This window comes from the organism of the source record quoted next, unplaced genomic scaffold, assembly GCF_019419815.1.
Source record: "Pyrus x bretschneideri cultivar Hongxiangsu unplaced genomic scaffold, Pyrus_bretschneideri_v1 Contig3, whole genome shotgun sequence".
Taxonomy (NCBI): Eukaryota; Viridiplantae; Streptophyta; class Magnoliopsida; order Rosales; family Rosaceae; genus Pyrus; species Pyrus x bretschneideri.
The window spans coordinates 5,021,525-5,049,430 of record NW_025999612.1 but is presented as its reverse complement, the minus strand read 5'-3'; the positions used below and the strand labels follow the sequence as shown (position 1 = coordinate 5,049,430).

The 27,906-nt window shown below is 37.5% G+C and overlaps 3 protein-coding genes, 1 long non-coding RNA gene and 1 other non-coding gene across 8 annotated transcripts; 3 read left to right on the top strand and 2 right to left on the bottom strand.

The window, feature by feature from the left end:
• Positions 1–96: 96 nt before the first annotated feature.
• Positions 97–2,879, top strand: LOC108866992. Of its 2 annotated transcripts, XR_007260133.1 has the most exons (3): positions 130–222; positions 351–481; positions 1,755–2,879. It is a non-coding gene; the product is annotated as an uncharacterized LOC108866992 (transcript). The 2 variants fall into 2 exon arrangements; XR_007260134.1 differs by lacking the exon at positions 351–481 and having other exon boundaries at positions 97–222.
• A 632-nt stretch (positions 2,880–3,511) lies between these two features.
• LOC125479616 lies at positions 3,512–4,835 on the top strand. Its single transcript, XR_007260135.1, has 2 exons — positions 3,512–3,884; positions 4,536–4,835. It is a non-coding gene; the product is annotated as an uncharacterized LOC125479616 (long non-coding RNA).
• Positions 4,836–13,252: 8,417 nt separating this feature from the next.
• On the top strand, positions 13,253–16,872 carry LOC103943757 (mitochondrial adenine nucleotide transporter ADNT1). 2 transcript variants are annotated; one of them, XR_007260162.1, is made up of 9 exons: positions 13,253–13,528; positions 14,177–14,225; positions 14,438–14,601; positions 14,757–14,794; positions 15,287–15,399; positions 15,495–15,608; positions 15,844–16,188; positions 16,292–16,455; positions 16,670–16,872. XR_007260162.1 is itself a non-coding variant. In XM_009354101.3 (8 exons), exons 1-8 carry the CDS (start codon positions 13,365–13,367, stop codon positions 16,373–16,375), a joined length of 1,071 nt encoding a protein of 356 aa, XP_009352376.1. In that variant the 5' UTR covers positions 13,253–13,364; the 3' UTR covers positions 16,376–16,652. The 2 variants fall into 2 exon arrangements, 1 of the variants encoding a protein (XP_009352376.1); XM_009354101.3 differs by lacking the exon at positions 16,670–16,872 and having other exon boundaries at positions 16,292–16,652.
• Positions 16,873–16,924: 52 nt separating this feature from the next.
• LOC125479671 (COP1-interactive protein 1) lies at positions 16,925–22,135 on the bottom strand. 2 transcript variants are annotated; one of them, XM_048589340.1, is made up of 2 exons: positions 19,687–22,135; positions 16,925–19,032 (listed from the first exon to the last, which is right to left on the bottom strand). In XM_048589340.1, the coding sequence occupies exons 1-2, from the start codon at positions 22,059–22,061 to the stop codon at positions 17,154–17,156; spliced, it is 4,254 nt and encodes a 1,417-aa protein (XP_048445297.1). In that variant the 5' UTR covers positions 22,062–22,135; the 3' UTR covers positions 16,925–17,153. The 2 variants fall into 2 exon arrangements, with proteins under 2 accessions (XP_048445297.1, XP_048445296.1); XM_048589339.1 differs by having other exon boundaries at positions 16,925–22,135.
• Positions 22,063–26,005, bottom strand: LOC103943756 (COP1-interactive protein 1). Its single transcript, XM_048589412.1, has 5 exons — positions 25,778–26,005; positions 25,326–25,411; positions 23,493–23,656; positions 22,127–23,347; positions 22,063–22,091 (listed from the first exon to the last, which is right to left on the bottom strand). The coding sequence occupies exons 3-5, from the start codon at positions 23,584–23,586 to the stop codon at positions 22,063–22,065; spliced, it is 1,344 nt and encodes a 447-aa protein (XP_048445369.1). The 5' UTR covers positions 23,587–23,656; positions 25,326–25,411; positions 25,778–26,005.
• Positions 26,006–27,906: the final 1,901 nt, after the last annotated feature.

Genomic DNA, 27,906 nt, shown 5'->3' with positions numbered 1-27,906 from the left:
TTAGATATTTTTTTAATATTTATCGGAATCTAAATATTTTTGGGTTAAAATTTTCATAAAATTAAATTAGGATTGTCCACATAATTTTTTTTTTTTTTTTAAGTTACTCTGAGAAAAAAAAAATATCCTAAATTCATTCATATGTTAATATGGTATCATGGAGCCAGTCTTGCTTACACTGTGATTCTTGACATGAATTTCCGTTGCTTCGCTTCATATCAGGTGTGCTTGTATTTGTGTGTTTAGTTCAATCTTCAAGAATTTTGGAATTTGGGGTTTTATTTTTTTAATTTTTTAATTTTTTTAATTTTTTTAATTTTTGGGAGCTGTATGCTTTTCTACTTTGTTAGATTCTTGTGATTGTATAGAATGAAGGCTGATGCCATAAAGATTGTCTATGACTGTTGAATTGTTTGTTCTCTGTTCAATGTGGTCTTCGAGAAGGCCGATGCCAATTCAAACACTTTTTTGATGAATTAAGGTCAATTACCAGTATATTTGTCAAGATCTGAGATTTGTAGTTATATCTTATGATATTTGGAGTGATTCTTGAAGAATTTTGTATCTAGGTAATTTTGTGATTCGATTTTCTCATTTGGGTCTATTCTTGCAATGTTAAGTTGAGTAACCATGTCTGATTCTGTGAAATTGGATAGTCTCTTGGGAATGTTGACTATAAAACTGAATGATCATAATTTCATCAAATGAAAATTTCAGTTTTGTTCGATATTTCATGGTCATGATCTTTTGGACCATGTTACTAGGGATTCTATCTGTCTACCCAAATATGTTCTTACTCCTGACTACTAAAGAGATTAAAATGCCTATAAGGTGTGGGTTAAAACTAATATGGACCTACTTAGTCTTCTCTTAACTACAGTAAGTGATGATGCAATTGAACATGTCGTTGGTTGTAAAACAGCTCATGATGCATGTATTGCTTTGCAAGATAAATATATGTCGGTTTCCAGTGCCAATGTTAATCATTTGAAAGCTATGTTACATACAATACAAAGGGGTGGAGATACTGCTGATAAGTAATTGTTGAGACTAAAAGTTCTTAAGGATAAACTCACTACTGCTGGTGAAGCAATTTCAGATCATGACGTAATGATTGCAACATTAAGTGGTCTTCTAGTTGACTTTGAAATGATTAAAACAATTATTCTTGCTAGAGAGACACCTATTAGCTTGAAAGAATTTTACATACAATTGTTAGGTGCAGAAAAGACTATTAAAAATAGAATGCATTTTCTTGTGCAAAGTATGGTTGCTATGTACACTAATGTAGGCAATCCAAGCATTTCTTCCTCAAGTTATATGCTTGGTCATTTTTTTTTTCCAGTTCAATGCCTGGACCTCTTACTTCTTCGGTTGGCGCTATGTCATTTCCTCAGAATTTTGGTTATGGATTTGTTGCTCCTGGATCTGCAGTCTGCACCTAATGGTTTTTCTCAGTCCAATGGTGTGTCTCAGCGAAATGATTTTCTTCAGAATTCTCTTTTTCTTGGTTACTCATCTTATGGGAAAATTTTTGGTCCATCAAATACTACCAATTTCAATGGTCAAGGTAATAGATCTTTTGGGAATAATAATTGCTATAAGGGCAAAGGTAATGGCGGTTATAAACCTCGGTTTAATGGTAACATAAATGGTCAATTTTGGGTTGGTAATACTTTTCATAGACTAGAAATCATTCATGAATGTCAGATTTGCTCTAGGAAATGCCATAATGCTGTTACTTGTCTATTCAGATCTGGTGGTGGTCAAGTTGTTCAAGAATGTCAAATTTGTGGAAAGAGGGGACACATTGCTATTGATTGCAGATATATGGGTAATTATGCCTATCAAAGAGCTCCTCACCCTCCTTCTATCACTGTTCACTATGCCTTTCAGGACCTCTCTTCTCAATTTCAGCATCCAAATTCCTTTGCCAATGTCATGTTATCGGTGGTTTTGGTCTTAAAGGAGTGTCTCCATTTCCTATATAGTTGTATTCTGGTTTTCAACCTGCACCTTCTGTGTTCAATCAAGCTACTTCTTCAATTTGTTCTCAAGACATTTCTGCTGATCAAGGGAATTTTGTGCCTTCTTCTATGCAAGCATTAACTAATCAAACCTCTTATGAGGGTGAGTCTTGGATTATTGACATTGGGGCTTCTCACCATATGAGCCCTAACATCACTCTCTAAAAATCAACAGTTCCATACACTGGTGATAAGAAGATTATAGTCGAAAATGGTGAAGAATTGAATGTTCAACATGTTGGCACTAGAACTATCAAGACTCTTTCTCACACTCTTCATCTTAAAAATACATTACATGTTCCTATATTAACTGTAAATCTTCTTTCTGTGAAAAAACTGTGCAAGGTTAATAACAGTTGGTTTATATGTGATGACATACAATTTTTTGTGCAAGACAAGGCAACATAGGTGGTTCTGTACAACGGAAAGAGTAGCAACAATGAATTGTTTAGGATTCTTATGCATGTGTTTCCTTCTTTGCTTACTTCACGTGTACTTTCTTCTTCTGCATTATTAGGCAAAGTTGTTAAGCCTTCTCTCTGGCATCACAAATTTGGGCACCCTTCAAATGAAATTTTGGAAGCACTGTTGAAAGACTTTAGTGTGTCAAGTTCTAGTGATGTAATTACTCATGCTTGTTCTCATTGTATTACTGGAAAAATGAGAAGGCTAGCCTTTTCTGAAAAGTTAGATAGAGTTGATATACCATTTTATGAGGTCCATACTGATGTTTGTGGTCTTTCTCTAGTTGTAGCAATTGATGGATTTAGATACTATGTGTCATATGTAGATGAGGCCACAAGATTTGTATGGATTTACCCTTTAATAAATAAATCAGAAGTTTTTGGTGTATTTGTGAGATTTTGTGCTTATGTTGAGAATCAATTTAGTACCAAGATAAAAGTCATTAATCTAATTCTACCCTTTATCCTCTATCCTTACACACCCCAACATAATGGTTTAGTGGAAAAGGAAGCATAAACATGTTGTAGAGACAACTTTTACTTTGTTAAATGCTGCTACACTTCCTCTCAAGTCTTGGTATTATGCAGTGGCACCTTCTGTTTTCTTAATAGAATGCCAACTAAGAACTTAAAGATGAAATCTCCATTTGAAACTTAATCTTACTCATAAACTTATAATACTCATAAACTTCAACCAAGGTCTATTCAGTGTGTTTTCTTGGGATATTGTCTTGGTTATAAAGGTGCTATTTGTTATAATATGGTCAGTGCAAAGGTTGTCATTTCCAGAAGTGTTATACATGATGAAACATGTTTCCCTTGTGCCTTTGGTATATCAAATTTACAACACCCCACTTCATTCCAGCCTTCTGCCATGCCACTTAGGCCTATTATAGTGAATTTGCAATTATTTCAAGAACATCAGGGTGTTACTAGTTTTGGAACTTTTCCTCAGTCTTCCTCTTCAAGTTTGCAGAATTCTTCACAGGATAATGGGACTTCAAGACAGTTCAGTTCAGTTTCTGTTTCTTCCAGTTATCCTGCTACTCTTTCCAATCCTTTTATGTTGCCTATCCATTCATCACAAAAGTTAGAGATCTTACTGCCATATATTAGTTCTTCAAGTTCCAGTGATATAGTACTTGCTTATACTTCTCATAGTATCCAAACCAGACTTAAAACTGGTACCATTACTAGAAAAGATTACATTGCTCTTGCATCAATTTTTCGTCAAATTTAGCCCTTGACTCTAATAGTGCACATTTTTCAGGAGGTTTTACATTTCTTGCTGATATCATAGATTCATATAAGCCTTCATCTTTCAGGGTTACATCACAAATTCCTTAGTGGCAACAAGCTATGCAAGAAGAGTACGATGCATTGCAAACTCAAGGTACCTGGACTCTTGTACCTTTACCTCCTGATAAGAATATTACTGGATCAAAATTTTATAAAACGGAATCCTAATAGAACTGTTGCTCTTTATAAAGCTCGTTTTGTGGCTCAAAGATTTAGGCAAGAGAAATGACTAGATTATATAGAGACATTTAGTCCTGTAGTTCGCCATACCAGTGTAAGAATCATTTTAGCAATGGCAACAACATACATGTGGCCCCTTAGACAACTTGATGTTAAAAATGCATTTTTGCATGGTGAATTACTTAAAGAGGTCTATATGAAATAGCCTCAAGGTTTTCTTCATTCTGATCATCCTACATTTGTGTTAGCTTGTGAAGTCCTTATATAGACTCAAACAAGCCCCACAGGCTTGGAATGATAAATTTAATAATTACTTGGCTACTTTTGGGTTTAAGACCTTTTTTTTTAGATTCTAGTTTGTTTGTTAAGAATTTTGAGATAGGGGTTGTTATCTTATTTTTGTATGTTGATGATATAACCATCACTGGATCTGATTCTTCTCATATTCAATATGTCATTGCTAATTTGGCTAAAGTTTTTTATCTAAATGACATGGGGCAATTGACTTATTGCTTCGGATTACAAATCCATGGTCAATCTTATGGTACCATTTTTGTGAATCAAGAAAAATACATCACGAATTTGATACATAAGGTTGGAATGGATGGGTGTAAGCCTTGTTCTACTTCTTGTTAACCACATCAATCTACTCTTATCACAGAAGGGGAACTCTTATCAGATCCAACATTGTATAGAAGTCTTGTTGGTGTTTTACAGTATCTTATCTTTACCAGGCCTGATATAGCCTTTGCTATCAACAATGTTTGTCAATTCATGAATGCTCCAACTGATATTCATTTCCGTCTAGTTAAAAGGATACTTCGATTTCTTCAGGACACTATGCAACGTGGTTTACATTTTCACTCAGGTACTAGTATTGATATCAAAGGCTTAAGTGACTCAGACTGGGCTGTTGATGTTAACATCAAGAGGTCAATCATTGGTTAAGTCATTTATCTTGGGGCTAATCCTATTTCGTGGCAATCTAAAAAACAAAATTCGGTTTCACGGAGTTCCACAAAGGCATAATACAAAGCCTTAGCCCATGCTGCTACTGATATTGCTTGGATTCGACTGATCTTGAGAGATTTATGTGTTGTGTTACACAATCCTCCTCTATTATGTTGTGATAATCAATCTGCCATAGCTCTAAGTCTTAATTCAGTTCAGCATTCTTGGATTAAACACTTAGAAATGGATTTTCATTTAGAAATGGATTTTCATTTCATAAGGGAGCGAGTTCAAAAGGGAGATTTGCAGGTTTAATATGTTTCTACCAAAGATCAAATGGCAGATGTTTTAACTAAGGGATTGCATAATCCAAAGTTTCTTAAGCATTGTAGCAATCTTCAACTGGGAAATCCCAGTACAGATTGAGGGAGGATGTTGAATAAGGAATGCCATGTCAACATTGTATTAGCTTGTAAGATAAGCTAGGCGGTTTTTGCTTTGTATAAAAGGGATTTTCCCTCTCATTTGTACGGTAACAAAAGATCAATACAATACAAGCTTTTGTACTCTCTAAGTTTCCCTTTTGCCTCATCTTCTCTGCTCAATTCTCTTTTCTCAGTAATATAGGATCATATGTTAATACTAAGACCTTTCGTAGCCTTGTCACGCCCATCTCTTTCTACTATTGATGATGAAGATCTAAAGAAGCTGACACCGCCTCCTCGGCTCATAGTTCTCACCAGGTCTAAGTTAATCACCTTACCATTGTTGTATGATCATCATATAGGCAAGAATGAACTTGCCTTCGACTTTCCAACCTTCATTAGAACTGGCCACTACAATCTCACGTTTTCTTCCTACGGCTTGCTTTGCTTCAAAAAGCAAGATCATTAGGAGGCCAAGTTGTCCTAGTCAATCCTCTAATAGGAGAAGTTTAAAACTCCCACCAAGTGAATTTGATGAACCTCCAAACTGCAAATATGAGTGGTATGGTATGGGCTACAATGCTAGTTCTTGCTCCCACAAGATCTCTTTCATGATTCTTCTGATGATGATAGTCTTGAAATTGAATTAAAAAACTAGATACTTTCTCTTAACTTGAAAAAGGAAAGGTTTGAATGGACTCCTCAACCCTAATTTCCAAATTTCCAAAGTTAAGCCGTCGTAATCTTCACTTGGTTATTGTGAGAGGTTGTATGGTCATTGTTGAAGTTGGTTCAGTTTTTGCTGAAGATACATAGTTGACATACAGGTGATGAAAAGTTATGATAAGTTAGTGCGAGAAAAAGAAAACTGCATAGACATGAAGATGGCAGACTCCTTTTTGTTTCCTTGGTGTTCATCTTGGGCCTGCAGGTGATTGGGATCGTGGCATTTACTTCAAATATTGCTCTAATATTGTCGTTTTGGATTTTGCTCGTGGCAAAGTTAGATTCGTAGAACTTGGATCTGCTGCTGTTGCTTCTGCTTCAAAGGGTGATCATATTCATAGGTATATTATGGTCGTCAAGGTAAATACACAAATGAACACATTAAAGCCGCCATTGGAAAAGCATTGCAAACTTGCAAATCATGAGTAGTTCAAAAGTGAAAGGAAATAAAACCCCAAAATACAAACCTATAAGATTACAATAAACAAAGATAAATTTAAATATGTTGTATATATGGACGCCCACATGTCTTCCATCCATTATATGATTTGAGTAGATGACCCCATACATTCACAAATTGTCAAAAGAAGTGGCTTGATGGAGAAACACATCCCACTTGTTTTCAATTATATAAAGGAACACAATAGCTCTCAAAGAGACACATGCAAAAGAAAACAAACACGGAAGTAAGATAAGAAAGAGAGGAGAGAAAAGAAAAAAAATAAGAGAAAAGGAAGGCTAGAGTGAAGATAGAAATATAGTGAGAGTTATCTTTATACTCCTATTATTTTTTATAATGAGAGAAAAATACTAATGTTGTCCCAAGGACGTAGACATATTTGTCGAACCTCGTAAATATTATGTCTTATTTACTTTATTTTCTATTGCACATATATCGTCAATTTCAGAACAAAACAAAATTTTCTTTAAATCTATCTAGTGTGCGGGAATAATGATCAACTAGTATGTGATAGGTATAGCTTTTGGAATGTGAATTGAAGATGAGGAATATATACGTAATCATTTCCCATTCTAATTTGCCAAATGATCGTCGTACTATCAACATCAATGGTGCTTTAACGCGTAGTTTTCTGTTACTCTTTTTTGTTAGTTTTTGAGTTTTCTTGTTCAAGTCTTAAATTTCGCATACCATACATGTCAAAGCAAACACAAACACGATACGACTCGGTTACTATTCTAATTTTTTTTTTTTAATAAACGATATTATCTACATTAAAGAATTGGAAAAATAGGGATATGAGAGTAGATTAAGTCTAAATATGCTAAGTGAAAAGATTGTAGTACTAAGTGACGGTTAATATTCTAATTAACTGCATAAAATTAGCTCAGAATATACAACTTTTAAGAAATGATGAAAAAACTGTCGACGCCAATTTTTGGTTCCAAATGAGTCGAAGTCTTAATTTTTAGCCTATTACACTCACATAGGTGGTCACAACACTACTATGCACTTTCTAACTGCTATATTTATCTTAACATGATTAACTCTGAAAGCATATCCTACTCATCCCTAAAAAAAGGTACGTCCTAAAATATATCCTAAGTTTTTAACTAACTAATATTTCTGCCATATACTGGTGTATTGCATAATCCGTCACTTAGGGCTGTTATATCCAATTTTTGGATTGAATGTAACAGCTGCAAATGCGGCAGTATGTCATACTATTAGAGCATTAGTTTTGGCATTACTCATGAAAACCACCGGACAATGCCATGCAATGTCTTTTCCAAGTTTTTGTTTCACTTGGGATGTAAGGGCAGAAATTAGGTTATTTTACATGCCATAATTTAAAAGAGAGGAAGCCATGTTCAATTAAGAAAATTGATTAGAGAATTAAAAATTCGTGGTTAGTAGATTATTTGATGTTGCCATATCATGAAAGTTGATGACATGCTCTGATTTCGATGTCTAGAGGACAACGGGATGGTCACGTGTTGGCCGACACCCGAGGGTGACGCAGACCATTTAATGAATGCATATGCCGAGGACATGTGAAACATGCGTATAAATTTCGCTTGAACTACTCATAATGTAAAATTTAAATACGAACCTTATCAAAATATTATAATAATATTCAATCGTCAATAAAATGATAGTGATAATGCATGACATATTCAGAGCATACATCTAATTCAGAATACAAGCGGAAGGTGTAACAAAAAGTACTATTACAAGTGATGTCAAAAGCAGAGAGGATGGCACAATATCACTGGTAGGGGAATGCCTCGTAGCTCGGTTCGTATGCCTCGTTCCTATGTCCTGAAGGGGCGCAAAACAAAACATGAGTGGACCAAGTTGATATATAAATAGTACTAACATAATTATTCAACAACGTACTAACACCCAAAGTTTATGAAAACTCATATTGCATAATAAGTAGTAGGTTTTCCGAAAACCCTAACATGCCATAAAACCTTCCATAAAACATATATCGTATATAATGTGTTTAGTAGTGGTATATATATAAGGCATATACATACATACATATATATATATATATAATATTTGTTTCACCCGAAGGCAAATAGAACACTTCTTCATTCATCCGAAGGTTCTACATCACGCGCCCGTAGGCAGATAATTCACCTGTAGGCAGTATCATTCGTCCGTAGGCACTACATCTCCCGGCCGAAGCTAATATAAGTATCTTTCGACTCGTGGGCCCCTACATCACCAAACCGAAGCCAATATATAGATATCATTCAACCCATAGGCCTCTACATCACTCAATCGAAGCCAATATATAGATATCATTCAACCCGTAGGCCCCTACATCACCTGACCGAAGCCAATATAGATATCATTCGCCTGTAGGCAGATCGTATGAGTAACCACTAAGTAAGTACATAAAAACATTAACATAATATTTCTAATATATATATATATATATATATATATCTTAATCGGAGTTCGGTAGCTACAACGTCATATCGTAAAACCGATTCGTAGTATATAGTCTTCAATCATATATACTACGAAGAACGTAAAGTCAATAAAGTATGGTATTCCAAAATATTCTTAGTAAAGCATGATATCTCGTAAAGTGTAAATCTAATTTACTCATAAACGTTTCATAAAACGTAACCATTAAATCTTACTTTTTATGTATGCATTTCTAATAGTAAAATTATGCATTTTGAAGGGGTTTGCTCACAGTTACTTCATCATCGAAGAGTCGTACGAAATAGAAGGGACGGAAACGCTGCTAATAATCGTACCTAAGCACATAAAGGGTCCAATTTAAAAAAACTCTACTATAATGATTGAATTTCGGAAAATGAACATCATAAACGGATTCAAGACGTCAAAAATCATAAGGGGGACCTCAGGTACTCCCATGCGCCGCCGCACGCACCCTCACGCGCCGCAGCAAGGTGGCGGCCCTTACAGCCACGCGTTAAGATGGGTCGCCGGAAAGTTGGCTAGAAAAGTTACCAGCGCTGCCATGAACGACGGAGGCGCATGTGCTCCACGCACTGGCACATGCATGCCCTTATGCGCGCCCATGCACAGGCCCCCACATGGACCCATGCGGGCCTGAAGTTTGGGATCCAATCAGGTTTGGGCCGGATCCAGGTCTTGGGTTGGGCTTGGTTACTTGCTGGGTTTAGTGGGTTTGGGCCTAGGTTCATTGGGCCGAAGGCCTAAGTCAGCACGGGCCAAATGCCTAGGTTCAAAGGGATTTTGGGCTTGGGTTTTAACGAGCTTTAGGCTTGAAAGCCCAGCCCAAAGTTCTGGGCTAAAAGACTCGGTTTAGGGTCTCGGGTCGGGTATGACCCATTTTTGCGAGGGAGAAGACCGGAGCTTCTCGAGCTCCAATCGACTCCGTTACCCAACTAAACTCGACGATCTACCCCTAGAATTGAAGCTACGAGAGAAAGGAAGAGGTTCGTACCTAGAACACGCCGTGAGGTGGCTCGAGTCGGCTGGATTTTGGCTTGAAGGCCACGGGGTTTGCCGGAACACTTCATGGGTTCTCTGTGCTTCACAGAGGAGGAGGGAGAGAGATCACTAAGTGAGGTGATGATGGAGGATGGTGTCGTCAACCGTCATTGTCTCGATCTTGGGTGTGTGTAGGTTCGGGGAGAAGGAGGTAGAAAGTGTGCGAGAGAGAGAGAGAGAGAATAAGCTAAGAGAGAGAGTGACTCGGGGGAGAAGAGAGAAGAAGAAAAAGGGAGATAAGAGGTGGGGGTGGTGCCACGTGGCAAGCAGACAGAGAGAGATGGAGTGTTATAAAATAATAACAGAAAATCTAAAAAGGGAAGGGGGATCCGGATATGGTGATGGATAGGGGGCAAAATGGTAATCTCATAATTCCTGTTAATATGAAATTACAATTAATTTAGGGCGAGGTTTCACAGTTGACATTTTGGATTTTTCAGGCTGTTCAATTAACACAACTTTTCATTGGCTTATCTATTTTGGGCCCAAGTAGAATTTGCTGCTACAAGACTCATTGTGCTCACATAGTTTATAGATTATTTGTTGCTACAAGACTCAGGCCCAATTTGGTATTGTTTTATTCACCAAAAACTGCTTAACTTTAAAGTTAAGCAGTAAAAAAATGTTTGGTAAACATAAAATATACTGCCTATTTAAAAGCACTGACCTCTAGACAGCAGGTTTTAAAAGCACCATGTAGGTTGCTTTTAAAAGCTGCTTTAATAAAAAGCGGAGTTGAGCCTTTAGAATATTTTTAGTTCCTGTAATAAGCTCATTAATTTTAAACAATGACATTATTTCTCCTTCTACACACTATTTTTACACTCCTTTCTGTACTCACAACACTTTTAAAAATACAGTATAACAACTGTTAACTACTTTATTTTGCATCTGATTGTTCTTAAATAACAACATAATCAATTTATTTAAAAAAAACCTAAAGTGGCCCTCATTGCTTTGGTATGAGCTCAGACAGAATTTGGAGGAATTATGTCGTTTGCTATTTTTAATACGAGATTTTATAATTTTAGTACAATTTTGATCTTTTGTCTTTTTTTTTTTCTTTTCCTTATTCTGATTCCTAAGGTTTCTAGGTTAAGTTGCACCATAAAAAAGTCAAATTGGCCATAGGTTTGTAATCTTTGACTATTATTCAAAACATTTACTTTCGTGAAATAGCAGCAACAAATAATCTACTAATCCTCGAATTTCCAATTTTTCAATCGATTTTCTTGATCGAACATAGATTCCTCCTTTTTTTATTAATATGGCATGTAAAATAACCCAATTTCTTTCCTACATCAACTTGTGGCCTTCATGTTATTGACTCCTGCAAACGTGTGCGGTTTGCATTTGTTCGCCCAAGAAATGGATGAATTTCGATATCGAAATTATTGATTTGTTTCGGATATTGTCGTGCTTGAATTGAAAGCAAACTTGTGGACCAAAAACATCAATTTCAGCTTCTACCAATTTCATCTTCTAATTAATGAGATAAGATCATATGAGATCGTGACCAATCCATCCTCAATAAATCGTGTAAACAAATTTTTTGTCAAAAATAAAAATAAAAATATGAATAAGATGAGATGGAAAATGTTTTTGAGAAATGTTGAAGGAACTCACTAAAAAATGAGACTCTTCATGGATTATTTGTCATTAAGTGTTTTTGGCATAGATAATGCTAAAGAGACCAAATTTCTAAACCAAATTTTATAAACCAAACTATGTGGATGTTGATAATTTGATTATTACTTAAATGTTGATTAACGTGCTTATTTCCTATTGATGACACATCTTTTGGTTTGCAAATTCGATCTAGCATTCTCATTTTGGTACAATGTTTTATAACATTGGCACAGAAATTGAGGTTAAATTGTGAGGTAATAGAGAGTCGATGAAACGTCCCACTTTTGAAAGTCCCCTTAACATTTTTCAATGTTTTTTTTTTTACAAGAAACAATAGTTTGAAATTTTCAATGATCAATTAAAATAAATATAAAAGTGTCAATTGAATATAATGTTGTAGTAACTAAGAAAATAATCTCTAACCAGTTTGCTAAAACAGGCAATTGTTGTAAACTCCTAAACAACTACTACATATACAAAAACTACAAATGTTTATTATAAGAGGAGGAACAAATACAGACGATATTAGCACTTAAATCGTCAAATGGAAAAATGAATGTTCTTAACTGATTAAGTTATGCTCCCCTTACACCATAATCATAATTATTGATAGATGGAATTAACTTTTTTTTCTTCTCTTAATTGATTTATGTGGCCATCAAGCACCAAATTGGTTGATAAAATGAACTTTTTCACCTTAATATGATTAATTGAATACTATTCACAATCAAGCATCAAAGCAATACTAATAAATTTTAAATCTGTGGTTCATGAGGGTCATGCCTGAGACCTTATTTTACACTTGGAAAGAAACGTCAATAGATAATAATACTAGTGTTACACTAAATTTTTTATTTATGCATAAAGAAATAAAATTTACTTCTACTACTTCACTTCAACATGGAATTTTTTTCAATTTTAAAGTATATAGTGTTGCTCTATTATTATCATTACAGTCTAGTATTAATCATTTGTATTTGCAAGTAGAATATCAAATTCGACTCTTATGAATGATGAATATGTTGGCCGGTCAGTAGCATCATGAACCATACATTTTGATCTTTTTCCATATCAACTGATCAGAACCATTAATCACACTAACTACCAACAAACAAGGCAAGCCCGTCTGGTAAAAATGCGATGACGCGTACGATACAACTAGAAACCTATTTTCTTTCGAGAAATGGAAAAGAGACTTTTTCAAAAGTAAGATTTTCTGTAGACTTTTCTTTTACTTCATGTTTTTTACACAATACTTTATTATATTAACACGAAAATTAACGTTAAATAATGAAGAGACATAAAGTCTATAAAGAATCATTTCTGTTTCCTAAATTCGCAACTTCCTACGAAATAAACACCAACCAAAAACATCAAAACCCAAAAAAAGTAAATAAAGTAAATAAAAGAAAATAGTAAAAGCAGCGTAGCAGTAGTAGTAATGTGCTGGTTATAGTGACGACGGCCGTACATATATAACCCTCAACGACCAAATCATTTTGTCGTACATATATAATCGCGTTCTCGTACCCAACGGCACGCCTCCTCTCCGCAGTCCGCACACCTGCGGCCGCAGACTCGCCGATAAATCGCTGGGAATCTCGTTGATCGAATTGGACGCGGATTGGTCCGGGAGTCTTCCTAGGGTTCTGGCGACCCGTTGAGATTCTCTCTGTGCGTGTGTTGTGCGTGGGGTTTAATGGCGTCGGAGGATGTGAAGAGGACGAGTGATTCCGCGGTGTCGACGATTGTGAACCTGGCCGAGGAGGCGAAACTCGCAAGCGAAGGAGTGAAGGCGCCGACCGGCCATGTCTTGCTTAGCATCGCCAAGTCCCTCGTTGCCGGAGGAGTTGCCGGTGGAGTGTGAGTTCGTAGCAAATACTGATTTTTTTCTATTTAATAAGTAGAAATTATAAAGTTTTTATTTTTTGTGGGTGTATACGATTGCTTTGCTTTACTCCTTTTGCTTTGGTTTGTTTTTATGCTGAATTTGCTGTAGGTTTTTTTTTTTCTGTGATTTTTCAAAAACTTGTGGGATGAAATTGGACTTAATGCTTGGTTGCCCGGAAATGGAAAACCTTTTTTAAATTTCATGGATTCTAGTCTTTCATGGAAGAGCAGTATTTAACAATGATGTAGTTGAATCTCAATGTTTGTTGGAAGTATATTGTAAGGAGTCGTATTATGTCTTTATGTATTTCAAAACGAAAATACTTGTAGGAAATGGATGGAACACTTGACGAGGAAATGGGATCTTGTTGTGTGAAGATTGTATGTTTTATGATCTCTATGCTGTTTTCTTAACAGGAAGCACCCACTCCTTGTTGTCGGAGTTGCTATTTCTTTCTTGAATGGGTTTTAGATCATTGAGTGTTAAGAACAAATAGTTATGTGTTATGCATGAATGTAGTTGTCTATAGGCATTGTTGTGTTGTGTTACATGCAACAAGAGTGATGTGGGTGAACTTCAAACCTTACGCTTCTCTATCTGGTATTGACTACCCGGTGCAGGTCACGAACTGCTGTTGCTCCATTGGAAAGATTAAAAATTTTGCTGCAGGTAATTCTCTTATTTGCACATACGGGAAATTTAGTGATGTACCATTTGATCCTTAGTCAATACTCTGTTTATGAAACCTTTATCACTGTAATTGAATGCATGTTAATCAATACTCTCTTTTTTTGGGGTACCGGGGTGGGTGGGGTTGACGAGGACCTAAGCATTTTATGTTAAGTCAAACTAAATTGGATTTGCATCTTCCATAAATGCAGGTTCAAAACCCTCATAGTATTAAATACAAAGGGACGATTCAGGGCTTGAAGTACATATGGAGGACTGAGGGTTTCAGAGGCTTGTTTAAAGGCAATGGAACTAATTGTGCTCGCATAGTCCCTAATTCAGCAGTCAAGTTCTTTAGCTACGAGGAAGCATCAAAGTATGCTTCTCCATGTCCAGTTTCTCCAACACCACCACCACCACCACACCACCCCCACAATTTTTTAATATGTGTACTGATTTGTATTGGCAGTTATATTTCCTGTCAGCTGCATTCTGATAACTTTTTCACCTTTATGTACTTTGTCCAAATAGGGGTATTTTATGGTTCTACCGACAGCAAACTGGAAATGGTATGACCACCTCGTGCCTATTTCTTATGCAAAGTCAATTACCATGAAATTATTGGTGGCTTCATTTGGAATGAATCAATTCAAACTAATTTTCACAGTTCTAGGCAACTGTGCCAGTCTTATCCTCATTGTGTAGCTTGTCAATGATAACTTGAAGGTTCTTGGGGGTAGGAATAGTAGTATTGATTGATGCTTGGATTATTAAACAATTCAAACCATCCCCTTTTGTGTTTTGTAGTTTTCCACCTAGAGAAGCACGTAAATTAAATTTTTTGATTTCCTGGGCTGAATTCATTCAGTCTGTGTTTGTTGTCTGAGATCTGATTGCCAATGAGTTTCTTTGGTTAACTTTGAATCAGTTGTGTGCTCTCTGTGGTCAAGTTCTTCCCTCATGTAAAATGTATGTCTTAAAGATCCAATTTTGGGAAAAAATTATGAAAATTGTGGCCTTAATGGATTTCTAGAGTGATATTTGTTGTTCATCTCTTGCAGAAGATGCTCAACTCACACCTGTATTACGCCTTGGAGCTGGTGCATGTGCTGGAATTATTGCCATGTCAGCAACTTACCCAATGGACATGGTACGAGGTCGTTTAACTGTCCAGGTATAATTTAGAGATTTCTTCCTGTGATCCACTAAATTACTATTACATGTTCACTTTGATGGCTTAAATTTTTTTGAACTTTATTATTTCTTCAGACAGACATGTCGCCTCGGCAATATAGGGGAATATATCATGCTCTCACAACCGTCTTTAGGGAAGAAGGACCCCGGGCTCTGTACAGAGGTTGGCTGCCTTCTGTCATAGGAGTTGTAAGTGAAGTGTTTGTTTATTTCTGTATTCTCTATGGTGCTAAAATAAATAGAATCCTCTATCAAATCGTTGGTTCATTCATTAACATTTCCATTGTCGTAATCTGCACTTTGATGAGTGTAGATGATGATTTATAGTTCTGATGGGATATTTTTTTAGGGTAATATTGTGCGAGGAAAGGTTTTATTCGCATTTCTGTATGAGATGTCTAAATGTTTTCTATTCTGTTTACAGGTACCGTATGTTGGTCTCAATTTTGCTGTTTATGAATCTCTGAAAGATTGGTTGATCAAAAGTAGACCTTTTGGACTAGTCCAGGACTCTGAGTTGAGTGTACTTACGAGGCTTGCATGTGGGGCTGCTGCTGGGACTGTGGGCCAGACGGTTGCTTACCCTCTCGATGTCATCCGGAGAAGAATGCAGATGGTAGGCTGGAAGGATGCTGCTTCGGTTGTCGTTGGTGATGGAAAAAGCAGGGCATCCCTAGAATATACTGGTATGGTTGATGCATTCAGGAAAACAGTCCGTCATGAGGGGTTTGGAGCACTGTACAAGGGTTTGGTTCCAAACTCTGTTAAGGTCAGTGTTTAAGGGCATATCCTGGAATCGAAATTAAAATCTTAGCTTATCTTTGCATACTTATCTTCTATCCAAGCTTTACAAAGCATTTTTGTTCTTTTAGGTGGTACCTTCCATAGCAATTGCTTTTGTCACATATGAGGTAGTGAAGGACGTTCTTGGAGTTGAGATGAGGATATCTGACTAAAAGCATAGAGAACCGTGAGCCACATGTTTAACTTCTGTTCTAAATCCGGAAATGAGCGGGAATGGACTGCGTAGGAGAAGGTAAAGTGTCGGGATTTTTTAATAATTTCTAGGAGGAAGTTTAGAAGCAGACGTATAGCCCATGTTGATAGTCCTTCCCATCCATCTTATACACTTATCTGTCTTCAGCCGAACGACTATAGCTTTTAGCTTTCCTATTCATATGCTTTGGCATTGTGACAATAAGTATTATCTTTCAAGGAAATGATGCATTACAATGGATTGATTTCTACAGAATACGAGTAATTTTGTATACTGCGGGCATTTTTGAGCGAATCAGTTGGCAAACTAAAAGTGACGCTGTATAATACATGGATTCGCCAAAACCGCAGTTTTGCGAGGGATGAGTTGGAACTTTTGCACTTGAAGTTCGAAGATTTTGTGCCAATCTTTGAATATTACATTTACAGATAACGTGATTGTGTATGTGTTGATGGATTCGAAATATCTTATTTTTCGTCCAAACCAGTAACATTCGGTGCAAATGAGGTTAACAAAGAACCATCTGCATTTTATACATGACTGCATTAAATGGACAAGAACAAAAGCAAAATTTACAAGCAAACTCGCGCATATACGTTCCAAGCTCTACCTAAAATGCTTTATAAACACTAGCCTTCAAAAGAAACACAAAAAATGGAATCAATAAAAAAAATTCATGATGCAAAGGGACTAAAAACTGTCATATTGCAATCGAAGGAAAAAAAAAAAAAATATTATCAAGGACGAGACGTCGAGGCCCTCGTCTGGCCTCTTGCCGGAGTTGTCTTCAAGAGAATTTCCTTGAGATGATCGTACCGGCTTTGGTGATACTCGATCCATATGCACAACTGTCTTATGGCTTCCCTCTTCTCCTCTCCTAATCCCAGCATTCCCTCTGTTTTCTCCTCCACCACCTTCTCCAAGTCCGCCGCTTTCTTCTCAAGTTGGCTCACGGCTTTGATCAGACTCCCCTTCTCCACTTCTTCCTTACTTGCCTTTGCCCGCATCCTCTCGACCTGCTCTCCAAGCACCAATGCTTCTTCTTTCTTATCTCGCAGTTGTTCAATTAGGTCCTCCACCTCCCTCTTCAACGTCTCTCTTACACTATTTGTTTCTGCAGCCCAATTCTTTGCAATGTGAAGCTGCTGTGATGTTTCCAGAATGCACGTCTCATATTTTGCATAGTCGTCCACAAATTTTTTGATCATGGATTCCATTCTGCTCAAAGAACTGTTAACATTTTCTGAAACAAGTGCGATGTTTCTTTGATAGGCTTCGTTGTTAGCAGAGATTATACCAGACAATCTAGCAATCCTGTCTTCAAGTGCTCTCTGTTCTTCCAGGAATTTCAGTTCTGCCTTTTTGAAGCTCTCCTCTTTCTCGGTCAATACCTGCTCTGTAACCCGGAGCTTCTGGTTTGACAGGCGGAGCTTAACTTCAACATTACGGGAGTTTTCAACCAAAGAACTAAGCTCGTACCCTTTTTCTTCAAGATCTCGTTTCAGATATTCAGCCTCTTGCTCCAAATCAGCTATTGTCTCATCTTTCGATTCAATTTTCTTACCGAAATCTTCTGCCATTTGCTCGATTTTCCTTTCTGCGGCATCGTGGTTGACCTTACTGTCCTGCATATGACTCTCCAGCTGCATATATTCATCTTTTAACTTGCCATATGTCTCCTCGTGTTCATTCAGCAGTCTCTGATGATCAGCTATCTTGCTCTCTAATTCAACCTTTTCATTCTCCAATTGCGTCAGGCTCTGCGAAAGTTCTTGTTTCTCCCTCTCAAACTGCAACTCCATCTGGTTCTTCTTGGTCTGCAATGCATCCAAACCCTGTTGTAGACTAGTAACCTGTGACACAAAGGCTGTTATTTGAGCAGAAGCGTCGTTCACAGCACTGTCATGTTTCTCCTGGAGGGAAGAAAACTCGGCCTCTTTTTCTGTTAGTCTCTTCTCAAATTCAACTATTTGATCCTTTAGCTCAACAATTTGTGCTCTCAACTGATCACTCTCAAGGCATTTTGTTCTTATCTCCTCTTCGAGTTCACTTTTGTGGTTGTGTATTGAGTCCACCTTTATCTCAATCTCTCTCTTTTCTGCCGTCAAACTCTCTTTCTCTTCCACAACCCTCTCATGATCCGTTATCTTGTTTGTTATTTCTTCTTTCAGATTTTGTATCTGTATCAAGAATTCAGAAACTTCTTGAGTTTTGTTCTCAAGCTGCACTTGCAATTCAGTTTTCCCGCTCTGCATTGACAACAATTCCTGCTGCAACACGTTTACTTGCTCCACTAATCCCTTGACCTGAGTCGATGCTTCATCACCTTTGGATACTATAAGTTCCTCCAACTCAACTTTCTGGGCACGCAAAGAATCTACCTCAGCTAGCAGATTATTGATCTGTGCAGACAAATCTGCTATTCTGGATGACGATTCATGATTGCTGTCCTCAAGTTTCTTTGTGAGAGAGGAAAGTTCAGCTTCTCTGTCTTTCAAAGTCGATTCAAGTTCTGAAATTCGGGCTTGCAGTCCCACATTTTCCTCTCCCAGTTGTTTTGCTACAGTTTCTTTGCTCTTTATCTCTACTTCCAAGCCACTCTTCTGATGTCGCAAAGATTCCAGCTCCAGTGCTAGCCCTGTAACTTCTGACTCAAATCCTTTTATTTTATCCAGTATTTCAATCTCATGCAGATTGTGCATCTCAGACAGAGTTGAGTATTCCTTTTCCCTCTGACCCAGTTTCTCTTGTAGCTGACTATATTCATTACTGCTGTCCTCAAGTTTCTTCGTCAGAGCAGAAAGTTCAGCTTCTCTCTCATTTGATATTGATTCAAGTTCTGAAATTTGGGCTTGCAATCCCGCATTCTCTTCTGCTAGTTGTTTCACTTGAGTTTCTTTGTTCTCAATCTCAACATCTATATCTTCTTTCTGACCTCGCAAAGTTCTCATCTTCAGTTCCAGCCCTGCCACAGCAGCCTCTAATCCCAGGATTTGAGCCGATGTTTTACTCTCATGCAGCTCATGCTTCTCAGACAGAGCTGAGTATTCCTTTTCCTTCTGATCCAATTGCTCCTTCAGCTGAATAGATTCACTATTGATCTCCTCAAGTTTTTTGGTGAGAGCAGAAAGTTCAGCTTCTCTCTCATTTGATATTGATTCAAGTTCTGAAGTTTGGGCTTGCAATCCTGCATTCTCTTCGGCTAGTTGTTTCACTTGAGTTTCTTTCTTCTCAATCTCAACTTCTATATCTTTCTTCTGACCTCGCAAGGATTCCAGCTCCAGTTCCAGCCCTGCCACAGCAGCCTCTAAACCTGCAATTTGAGCCAACGTTTTACCCTTATGCAGCTCATGCTTCTCAGACAGAGTTGAGTGTTCCACTTCCCTCTGACCCAGTTTCTCCTGTAGCCGACCATATTCATTACCGCTGTCCTCAAATTTCTTCACCAGGGAAGAAAATTCAGCTTCTCTCTCATTTGATATTGATTCAAGTTGTGAAATTCGGGCTTGCAGTCCCGCATTCTCTTCTGCTAGTTGTTTCACTTGAGTTTCTTTGTTCTCAATCTCAACTTCTATATCTGTTTTCTGACCTCGCAAAGATTCCAGCTCCAGTTCCAGCCCTGCGACAGCAGCCTCTAATCCCGTAATTTGAGCCAATGTTTTACTCTCATGCAGCTCATGCTTCTCAGACAGAGCTGAGTATTCCTTTTCCTTCTGATCCAATTGCTCCTTCAGCTGAATAGCTTCACTATTGATCTCCTCAAGTTTTTTGGTGAGATCAGAAAGTTCAGCTTCTCTCTCATTTGATATTGATTCAAGTTCTGAAGTTTGGGCTTGCAATCCCGCATTCTCTTCGGCTAGTTGTTTCACTTGAGTTTCTTTCTTCTCAATCTCAACTTCTATATCTTTCTTCTGACCTCGCAAGGATTCCAGCTCAAGTTCCAGCCCTGCCACAGCAGCCTCTAAACCTGCAATTTGAGCCAACGTTTTACTCTTATGCAGCTCATGCATCTCAGACAGAGTTGAGTGTTCCACTTCCCTCTGACCCAGTTTCTCCTGTAGCCGACCATATTCATTACCGCTGTCCTCAAATTTCTTCACCAGGGAAGAAAATTCGGCTTCTCTCTCATTTGATATTGATTCAAGTTGTGAAATTCGGGCTTGCAGTCCCGCATTCTCTTCTGCTAGGTGTTTCACTTGAGTTTCTTTGTTCTCAATCTCAACTTCTATATCTTCTTTCTGACATCGCAAAGATTCCAGCTCCAGTTCCAGCCCTGTGACAGCAGCCTCTAATCCCGTAATTTGAGCCATTGTTTTACTCTCATGCAGCTCATGCTTCTCAGACAGAGCTGAGTATTCCTTTTCCTTCTGATCCAATTGCTCCTTCAGCTGAATAGCTTCACTATTGATCTCCTCAAGTTTTTTGGTGAGAACAGAAAGTTCAGCTTCTCTCTCATTTGATATTGATTCAAGTTCTGAAGTTTGGGCTTGCAATCCCGCATTCTCTTCGGCTAGTTGTTTCACTTGAGTTTCTTTGTTCTCAATCTCAACTTCTATATCTTTTTTCTGAGCTCGCAAAGATTCCAGCTCCAGTTCCAGCCCTGCCACAGCAGCCTCTAAACCTGTAACTTGAGCCAACGTTTTACTCTTATGCAGCTCATGCATCTCAGACAGAGTTGAGTGTTCCACTTCCCTCTGACCCAGTTTCTCCTGTAGCCGACCATATTCATTACTGATGTCCTCAAATTTCTTTGCCAGGAAAGAAAATTCGGCTTCTCTCTCATTTGATATTGATTCGAGTTGTGAAATTCGGGCTTGCAGTCCTGCATTCTCTTCTGCTAGTTGTTTCACTTGAGTTTCTTTGTTCTCAATCTCAACATCTATATCTTCTTTCTGACCTCGCAAAGATCCCAGCTCCAGTTCCAGCCCTACCACAGCAGCCTCTAATCCCAGGATTTGAGCTGATGTTTTACTCTCATGCAGCTCATGCTTCTCAGACAGAGCTGAGTATTCCTTTTCCTTCTGATCCAATTGCTCCTTCAGCTGAATAGCTTCACTATTGATCTCCTCAAGTTTTTTGGTGAGAGCAGAAAGTTCAGCTTCTCTCTCATTTGATATTGATTCAAGTTCTGAAGTTTGGGCTTGCAATCCCTCATTCTCTTTGGCTAGTTGTTTCACTTGAGTTTCTTTCTTCTCAATCTCAACTTCTATATCTTTCTTCTGACCTTGCAAGGATTCCAGCTCCAGTTCCAGCCCTGCCACAGCAGCCTCTAAACCTGTAATTTGAGCCAACGTTTTACTCTTATGCAACTCATGTATCTCAGACAGAGTTGAGTGTTCCACTTCCCTCTGACCCAGTTTCTCCTGTAGCCGACCATATTCATTACTGCTGTCCTCAAATTTCTTCGCCAGGGAAGAAAATTCGGCTTCTCTCTCATTTGATATTGATTCAAGTTGTGAAATTCGGGCTTGCAGTCCTGCATTCTCTTCTCCTAGTTGTTTCACTTGAGTTTCTTTGTTCTCGATCTCAACTTCTATATCTGTTTTCTGACCTCGCAAAGATTCCAGCTCCAGTTCCAGCCCTGCGACAGCAGCCTCTAATCCCGTAATTTGAGCCAACGTTTTACTCTTATGCAGCTCATGCATCTCAGACAGAGCTGAGTATTCCACTTCCCTCTGACCCAATTTCTCCTTCAGCTGAATAGATTCACTTTTGTAATCTTCAAGTTTTTTCGTGAGAGCAGAAAGTTCTGCTGCTTTCTCATTTGATATTGACTCAACTTCTGAAATTTGGACTTGCAGTCCTGCACTCACCTCTCCCAGTTGTTTTACTTCAGCTTCTGTGCTCTCAATCTTCACTTCCATATCTCTTTTCTGAGCTCGCAAAGATTCCAGCTCCAGTTCCAGCCGTGTCACAGCAGCCTGTAATTCCATAATTTGAGCCAATGTTTTCTTCTCATGCAGCTCATGCATCTCAGACAGAGCCGAATATTCCACTTCCCTCTGACCCAATTTCTCCCTTAGCTGACTAGATTCAGTTGTGAGTTCTTGTATCACGTTCTGTGCCTGCTGAATCTCATTCGAGATCTCTGCAATTTTCAAGGTTTCTTCCTCCTTGGCTTTCAGATTGTGGCTTAAATCTGATACCTGCTCTTCTGCAGATTGCAGCTTCTCCTTTATATGGATGACTTCCCCTCGAACAGATTCTAGTTCTTGCTCAAGGGTTACTTTTTCATCTTTCAGCCTATCAATCACGGTTCTTAATTCCGCTGTAATAGTCTCTCCATCTTCAATTGTTCTCAGAGCTGTCTCTTTCTCCTTAATCAAGTTATCTCTCTCTCCTTCCACATCTTCCACTTTTTGAATCAATTCAGCTTCTATCTTTCCACCAGCTTCCAGTTTTTGTTTTAGCTCACCATTCTCGACCAAAAGTAGTGATTTTTCGGCATCTAACCTTTCAGCTGCAGTCTTCAAGTCAATAACAACACTCTCCTTTTCTTCTATCTTGGTCAAAGCCGCTGCACATTCTGAGCTTAAAGCTTCCTTCTCTTCACTTGTAGCTGTCAATCTCCTCTTCAGGTCAGCAACTTCTTGATGTGCCAATTCAAGTTCCTGCTTCATCCCATCAGTTATTTTCTGAAAGTCACTTTCCATCACTCCATTTTTACTGCTTTTTTCATTTGAAGAATGATCGGAATCTGAGTCTGAACTTGATGAAGAGCTGTTGTCCTTTTCTTGTTTGCTCCGAACTTTTTTCTTCAGCGCTCCGGTTAGTTCATCATATTGTGCATACAGTGATTGGTAATCCTTGTGGAAATCCTGAATTAGCTCAGCGAGAGGTTCCGCTTTGGAGTTCTCTACTGGGATGTCAACTTTTTCAAGCTCTTCATTTTTTAGAAGCTTCAATATTTTATTCACCTTCTCCTCAATACCTGCAGTAAAAATAGAAAACTTCTTTAAATTTCCATTTCATCGATCCACCAAAATATTAATCATAGTGAAGTTTATCCCAGTTGCATTGTATAGTGCTGCAATGCCATCTCAAAGCCTAATGCAGAATTTTACAGGAAAATTTACCTATTTTAGTTCCTTTCAGCTCTTCATGCTTCTGTGAATTGATGTGACTTCCAAATAAGGACTTAATTGACTCCCCCACGCGGTGCTTTGGCATCGCTTCAATTTCTACGCTTCCCCAGTAGATGTGGGTTATGAAGAGGCTGTATCCATCTCCAGCTCAAAGTCTGAAACACAAAAATTCTCCCCTTTTAAATCATTGTAGAAGCATAAGATGTAAGTAGATAATATCAAGTGCTAAAAGCATTCAGAAGAGAGTTACATTGACAATTTACCTTTAACACTACTGGTCATTAACTTTGTTTATTCATGTCAATGTCATGAGGTTTGTACAGTATGTTTATCCAGGTATGGACTTCTTACTCAGTTTTTATCCCCACTCCACTGTGTCTAAAACTATCATAAGAAAAGCAATAGATTATACATTCTAGTTTAGTTGTTTAGTTCACAGGAGAAAGAATTGGGTGAAACAGGATTCACAACAACCCATTCTTTGGAAGTCTCTCTCCGTTGTCTCATCTTTAAGGTGCAATAAATAATGGACCAATGTTACTGTCCATGAATCTACACATGGAAACTAGCATGGTCCTTGCCATAGCTACTTTAGGAAGCATGTACAAAGCTAAACCAAGAGCTCTACCTACAACAGATTTCAAACCAACCAACCGAATCTGAATCCATTTTAGACTGATTTTCAATCCTTCGTAGCACCATTGTTTTTTATACAAAGATATATTTACACTAAGGGGGTGGACCAATAAATTGGTTGCGAACACGCCATTCTCGAGATTCGAATCTAAGACCTTTCACTTACAAGTAAAGAGGAATATTACTAAATTGTAGTACTAAGTAGCCAATCCTCGGTAGCATCACAAAAAACTAATTTTTTTTTCTTTTCTAAACATTGTTTCCCAGAATCTCTAGCTTACACCTACCCATCACCCTATCCAACGTCGCCGCTGAACTAAGCCGGTGGCTTAAAAAAAAAAAAACAATTTTAGTTGCATCATTCTATTCTTTTCCTTTGTAAAATTTTCATTTTCAAACAAATGGTAGCTATAACCATACAAGCCACATGCATCCGAACCACCTTTTTTTTTTTGGTCAAACATGCATCCGAACACCTTCCTATCTTCTAAATTTGAGTAAATCTCGGAAGATTGTCTTTCAAGACCACACAATAGTTCACCTAATTAATACATTTAGGTATTACAGTAAATTATTAACTACTCCTCAAATTTGTTTCAATTTGAAACCCCCAATTATTTTTGCTTACACCAACATGGAATTTTCTTTTTTTTTTTTATTCGAGCAACATTTTAAGTAATAATTCTAATATTCAAACCACGTAAGAAAAACTGTTCGAACTTGAGTGAAGAGGGCGAGTGCAATAATCTCTAAATAATTAGAAACTAAAAAAAAAAAAAAAAAAAAAACATGGCTACTTTAGAAAAATTTTGAGTGAATCCAAATTGGTAAAAGTCCAAAATTTGATGCCACGTCAGCTTTTTAGAAAAGGGGAATCCCCTATAAGGCCGATTTGGGATCCAGAAAAGACAGCTAACATGCATACCTGAAAAAAAATGAGCTGTTGGCCGTGTGTACACAAAAATAAAATTCGAAAAATGAGCTGTTTCTTTTTGTTTATTTCCTTTCCATTTAACTAAAAGCCAAGTAATTGTCATCAAATGCTCGAATATATTAAAAGTAGCAAAAACCATATCGTTACTTTCTGTATTCCGTATCTGCCCTTTTAAAAACTACTAAATTACGTAATTGCCACTTTAAACCTGTAACTCCAGCTGACAGTCAAATATAGGAAGAAAAGATATTTACCTTAATACTCTTTTGCTTCCTCTTCAAGTCGTCTTGACGAAGCTTCGTCGGGAATTGCTGACCTCAAAATCTTAGCAACCACCCCGCTGTAAGAAAATAATCAAATAAATAAATAATTTACCACAGTTATGAACAAAGCGAGTAAAAATTTTAGCCAAACAGAAAAAAATTTATTAATTAATTTTTAAAACAAATTTCAATTCCAGAACTCGGCTGATCCGATTGCAGATTATCGTCAACAAAAATCGAGAGATATAAATCGAGCAACTGAAGAATTTACAGAATGAAGAGAAAGCGAAATCGAGCATGCAAAATTCAGATATGGCGGAGAAGAAGAAGTTTGATCCGACTCCGATCAAGAAGTTCAAGAAATCCAGTGACGAAAATTCTACTGAAAAAAAAAAAAAAACCAGAGACTTCAATTCAGAGAAGAAAACAAAGTCGATGATCACCTGAAGCCGAAAGGTCAGAGCCGATTCTCGACCGGTGATCGAGCAGAGAGAAGCTTCCAGCCTTCCAGTCCTCCGATTGACGAGAGAGGGGGGGGGGGGAAAGGAGAGAGAGAGGCTTATGAAAAATGAAAAGTCCAAAAAATAAAATGAAAGGGAAAAAGAGATTTTGTTTTGATTAGAGGCGCTCAAAGTGACTGTACTCCATTTGTCGACCTTCAAATATCCGAAGGTGCGGAATCTTGGAGCTTCCGGTGCGTAATTGCCCTTGTCTTTGAAGCTATATTACACTAGTGCCATTCTTCCTGGCATTGATACGAATCACAGTTACCCGCAGCGTTCCGTCTAATAAATTATGTCATGTGAGAAAAAACTACGTATGATATAAATATGCATTATTAAAAAGTTGTCATATCACAATTTTTTTTTTTTTTTTTTTACTTTGCAAGTACTTTTTTAATTTTTTTGCCATTGAAAGAATTTAATAAAATTAAATGACAGAAACTAATAAGAAGTATATGAGAAGTAAAATGAGATGCGTGGATAGTACATCTCTTATTAAAATGAGCATCACAAGATGATAAACTCATTATGTATAAGTTATTTTTTGAGTAAGTTGTAGCAATGACTCCTCAACTTTAACCAAATTGGAGCAATGGTCCCTCAACTAAAAATTTATTATCATTGGTCTCTCAAATTATCAAAACGTGTAGCTATAGTCATTTTCGTCAACCCTGTCAGAATTCTGTCAAAAAATGAGTTATGTTAGAAGAATCATTGCTTCAATTGGGTTAGAATTGAATGAACAGTTCTCGAGTTGGATTAAAGTTGAGGGATCATTAATACAATTTTTCTTATTTGATTTTCTATATTTGCCTCTAGATTCAACCTCACGTACATGACACGTTACTCATTTTGACGGAAGTTCTAACAAAGTTGACGAAAAAAATCATAGTTGCACATTTTGATGAATTAAGAAAAATAGTAATAAATTTTTAGTTGAAGTACCCTTACTCTAATTAAGTTAAAATTGATGAACTATTAGTATAGTTTACCCGTTATTTTTTATTATCGTGTATCCATTACATATAAGTGCGTCCGGGCATCAAGACAGTTGCCAGCCAAGTTCTCATCCGAGTGCGGTCAAATTTTGGGGCGTCGAAGGTGATTGTGCCGTGAGCTTTGGTGGGAAATTATTGCGTACTGAATGGCCCATGAGGTCTCGCCACGTCAGTCATATTGCCGCGCAGGTTCGTTCGTTGTTGTTTTCGCTGTCCTACTCGCTTCCATGTGGGCTTTAGGAATTTCGTCGGCGGCAATAATTGCCGGATATGGAGGATGAAGTGGGCTTCCTCTACTTTTGGGCAATGATCGAAACGGACTGTTAGGGATGAGCAACAATTTGTGAGGGGTGGTACTAATCTGATGTGGTCTGTGTACGTTCGGGTTTGATGGTCCTGCATCACTTCTATCATGATTGGTAGAATTAATAGTAGTTCTATTAAACAGGACGGATCTGGATTTTGTGGAACAAATAACAGACGTGGCCGTAGTCATGTTATTTATAACATGAAATGGAGAATGAAGTGGGCTTCTTGTGCTTTTGGACCATGATCCAGACAGACAGTTTGAGATAGCAACAATTGATGACGGGTTTGGATTTGCTAGTTCCAACCTTGTCCTTACCGGATTAAATGGGATGGATATCGATTTTGTCGAGAGGTTGTAATCATATTGGCTAGAGTACATATATTTATTCTATGCATCGAGATCAAATCTCGCTTTTAAAAGTTTAGACTGATTTAAAAAAAAGAAAACCATTTGCATTTAAAAAAAACGATTAGATGGATCATTGGATAACTATTTCGTTTTCAATTGTTTGAAAAATACTTCAGTTTAAAAAAAAAATAAATAAAAGCTGGAAACCAAAAATTGAAAACTCAAGGCCAAATTGTGAAAAGTCAAAAAAAGTAGTTTTTAGTTTTTCTTTTTAACTGAAAATTGAAAATAGTTACCAAACAAGATTTTAGCTTACAATTTAAAAAAAAGTGAAAAAAAAATTCCAAAATGGTTAACAACCCATTGGTAACACGAATAGTGTGTAGAGTTTAGAATTCTTTACAACGCAACAT

Bases quoted from the DNA above. Each gene is read 5' to 3' on its own strand.
- LOC125479671 (XM_048589339.1), bottom strand. From the start codon at position 22,061: ATGCATGAGCTGCATAAGAGTAAAACGTTGGCTCAAATTACGGGATTA.
- LOC103943756 (XM_048589412.1), bottom strand. From the start codon at position 23,586: ATGCCAAAGCACCGCGTGGGGGAGTCAATTAAGTCCTTATTTGGAAGT. The intron at 23,348-23,492 runs GTAAATTTTCCT...TTTTTACTGCAG, and splicing joins GCTGAAAGGAACTAAAATAG to GTATTGAGGAGAAGGTGAAT. The intron at 22,092-22,126 runs GTGAATCTATTC...AAATTGGGTCAG, and splicing joins AAAACTTGAAGATTACAAAA to AGGGAAGTGGAATACTCAGC.
- LOC103943757 (XM_009354101.3), top strand. From the start codon at position 13,365: ATGGCGTCGGAGGATGTGAAGAGGACGAGTGATTCCGCGGTGTCGACG. The intron at 13,529-14,176 runs GTGAGTTCGTAG...TACCCGGTGCAG, and splicing joins GGAGGAGTTGCCGGTGGAGT to GTCACGAACTGCTGTTGCTC. The intron at 15,400-15,494 runs GTATAATTTAGA...TTATTTCTTCAG, and splicing joins GAGGTCGTTTAACTGTCCAG to ACAGACATGTCGCCTCGGCA.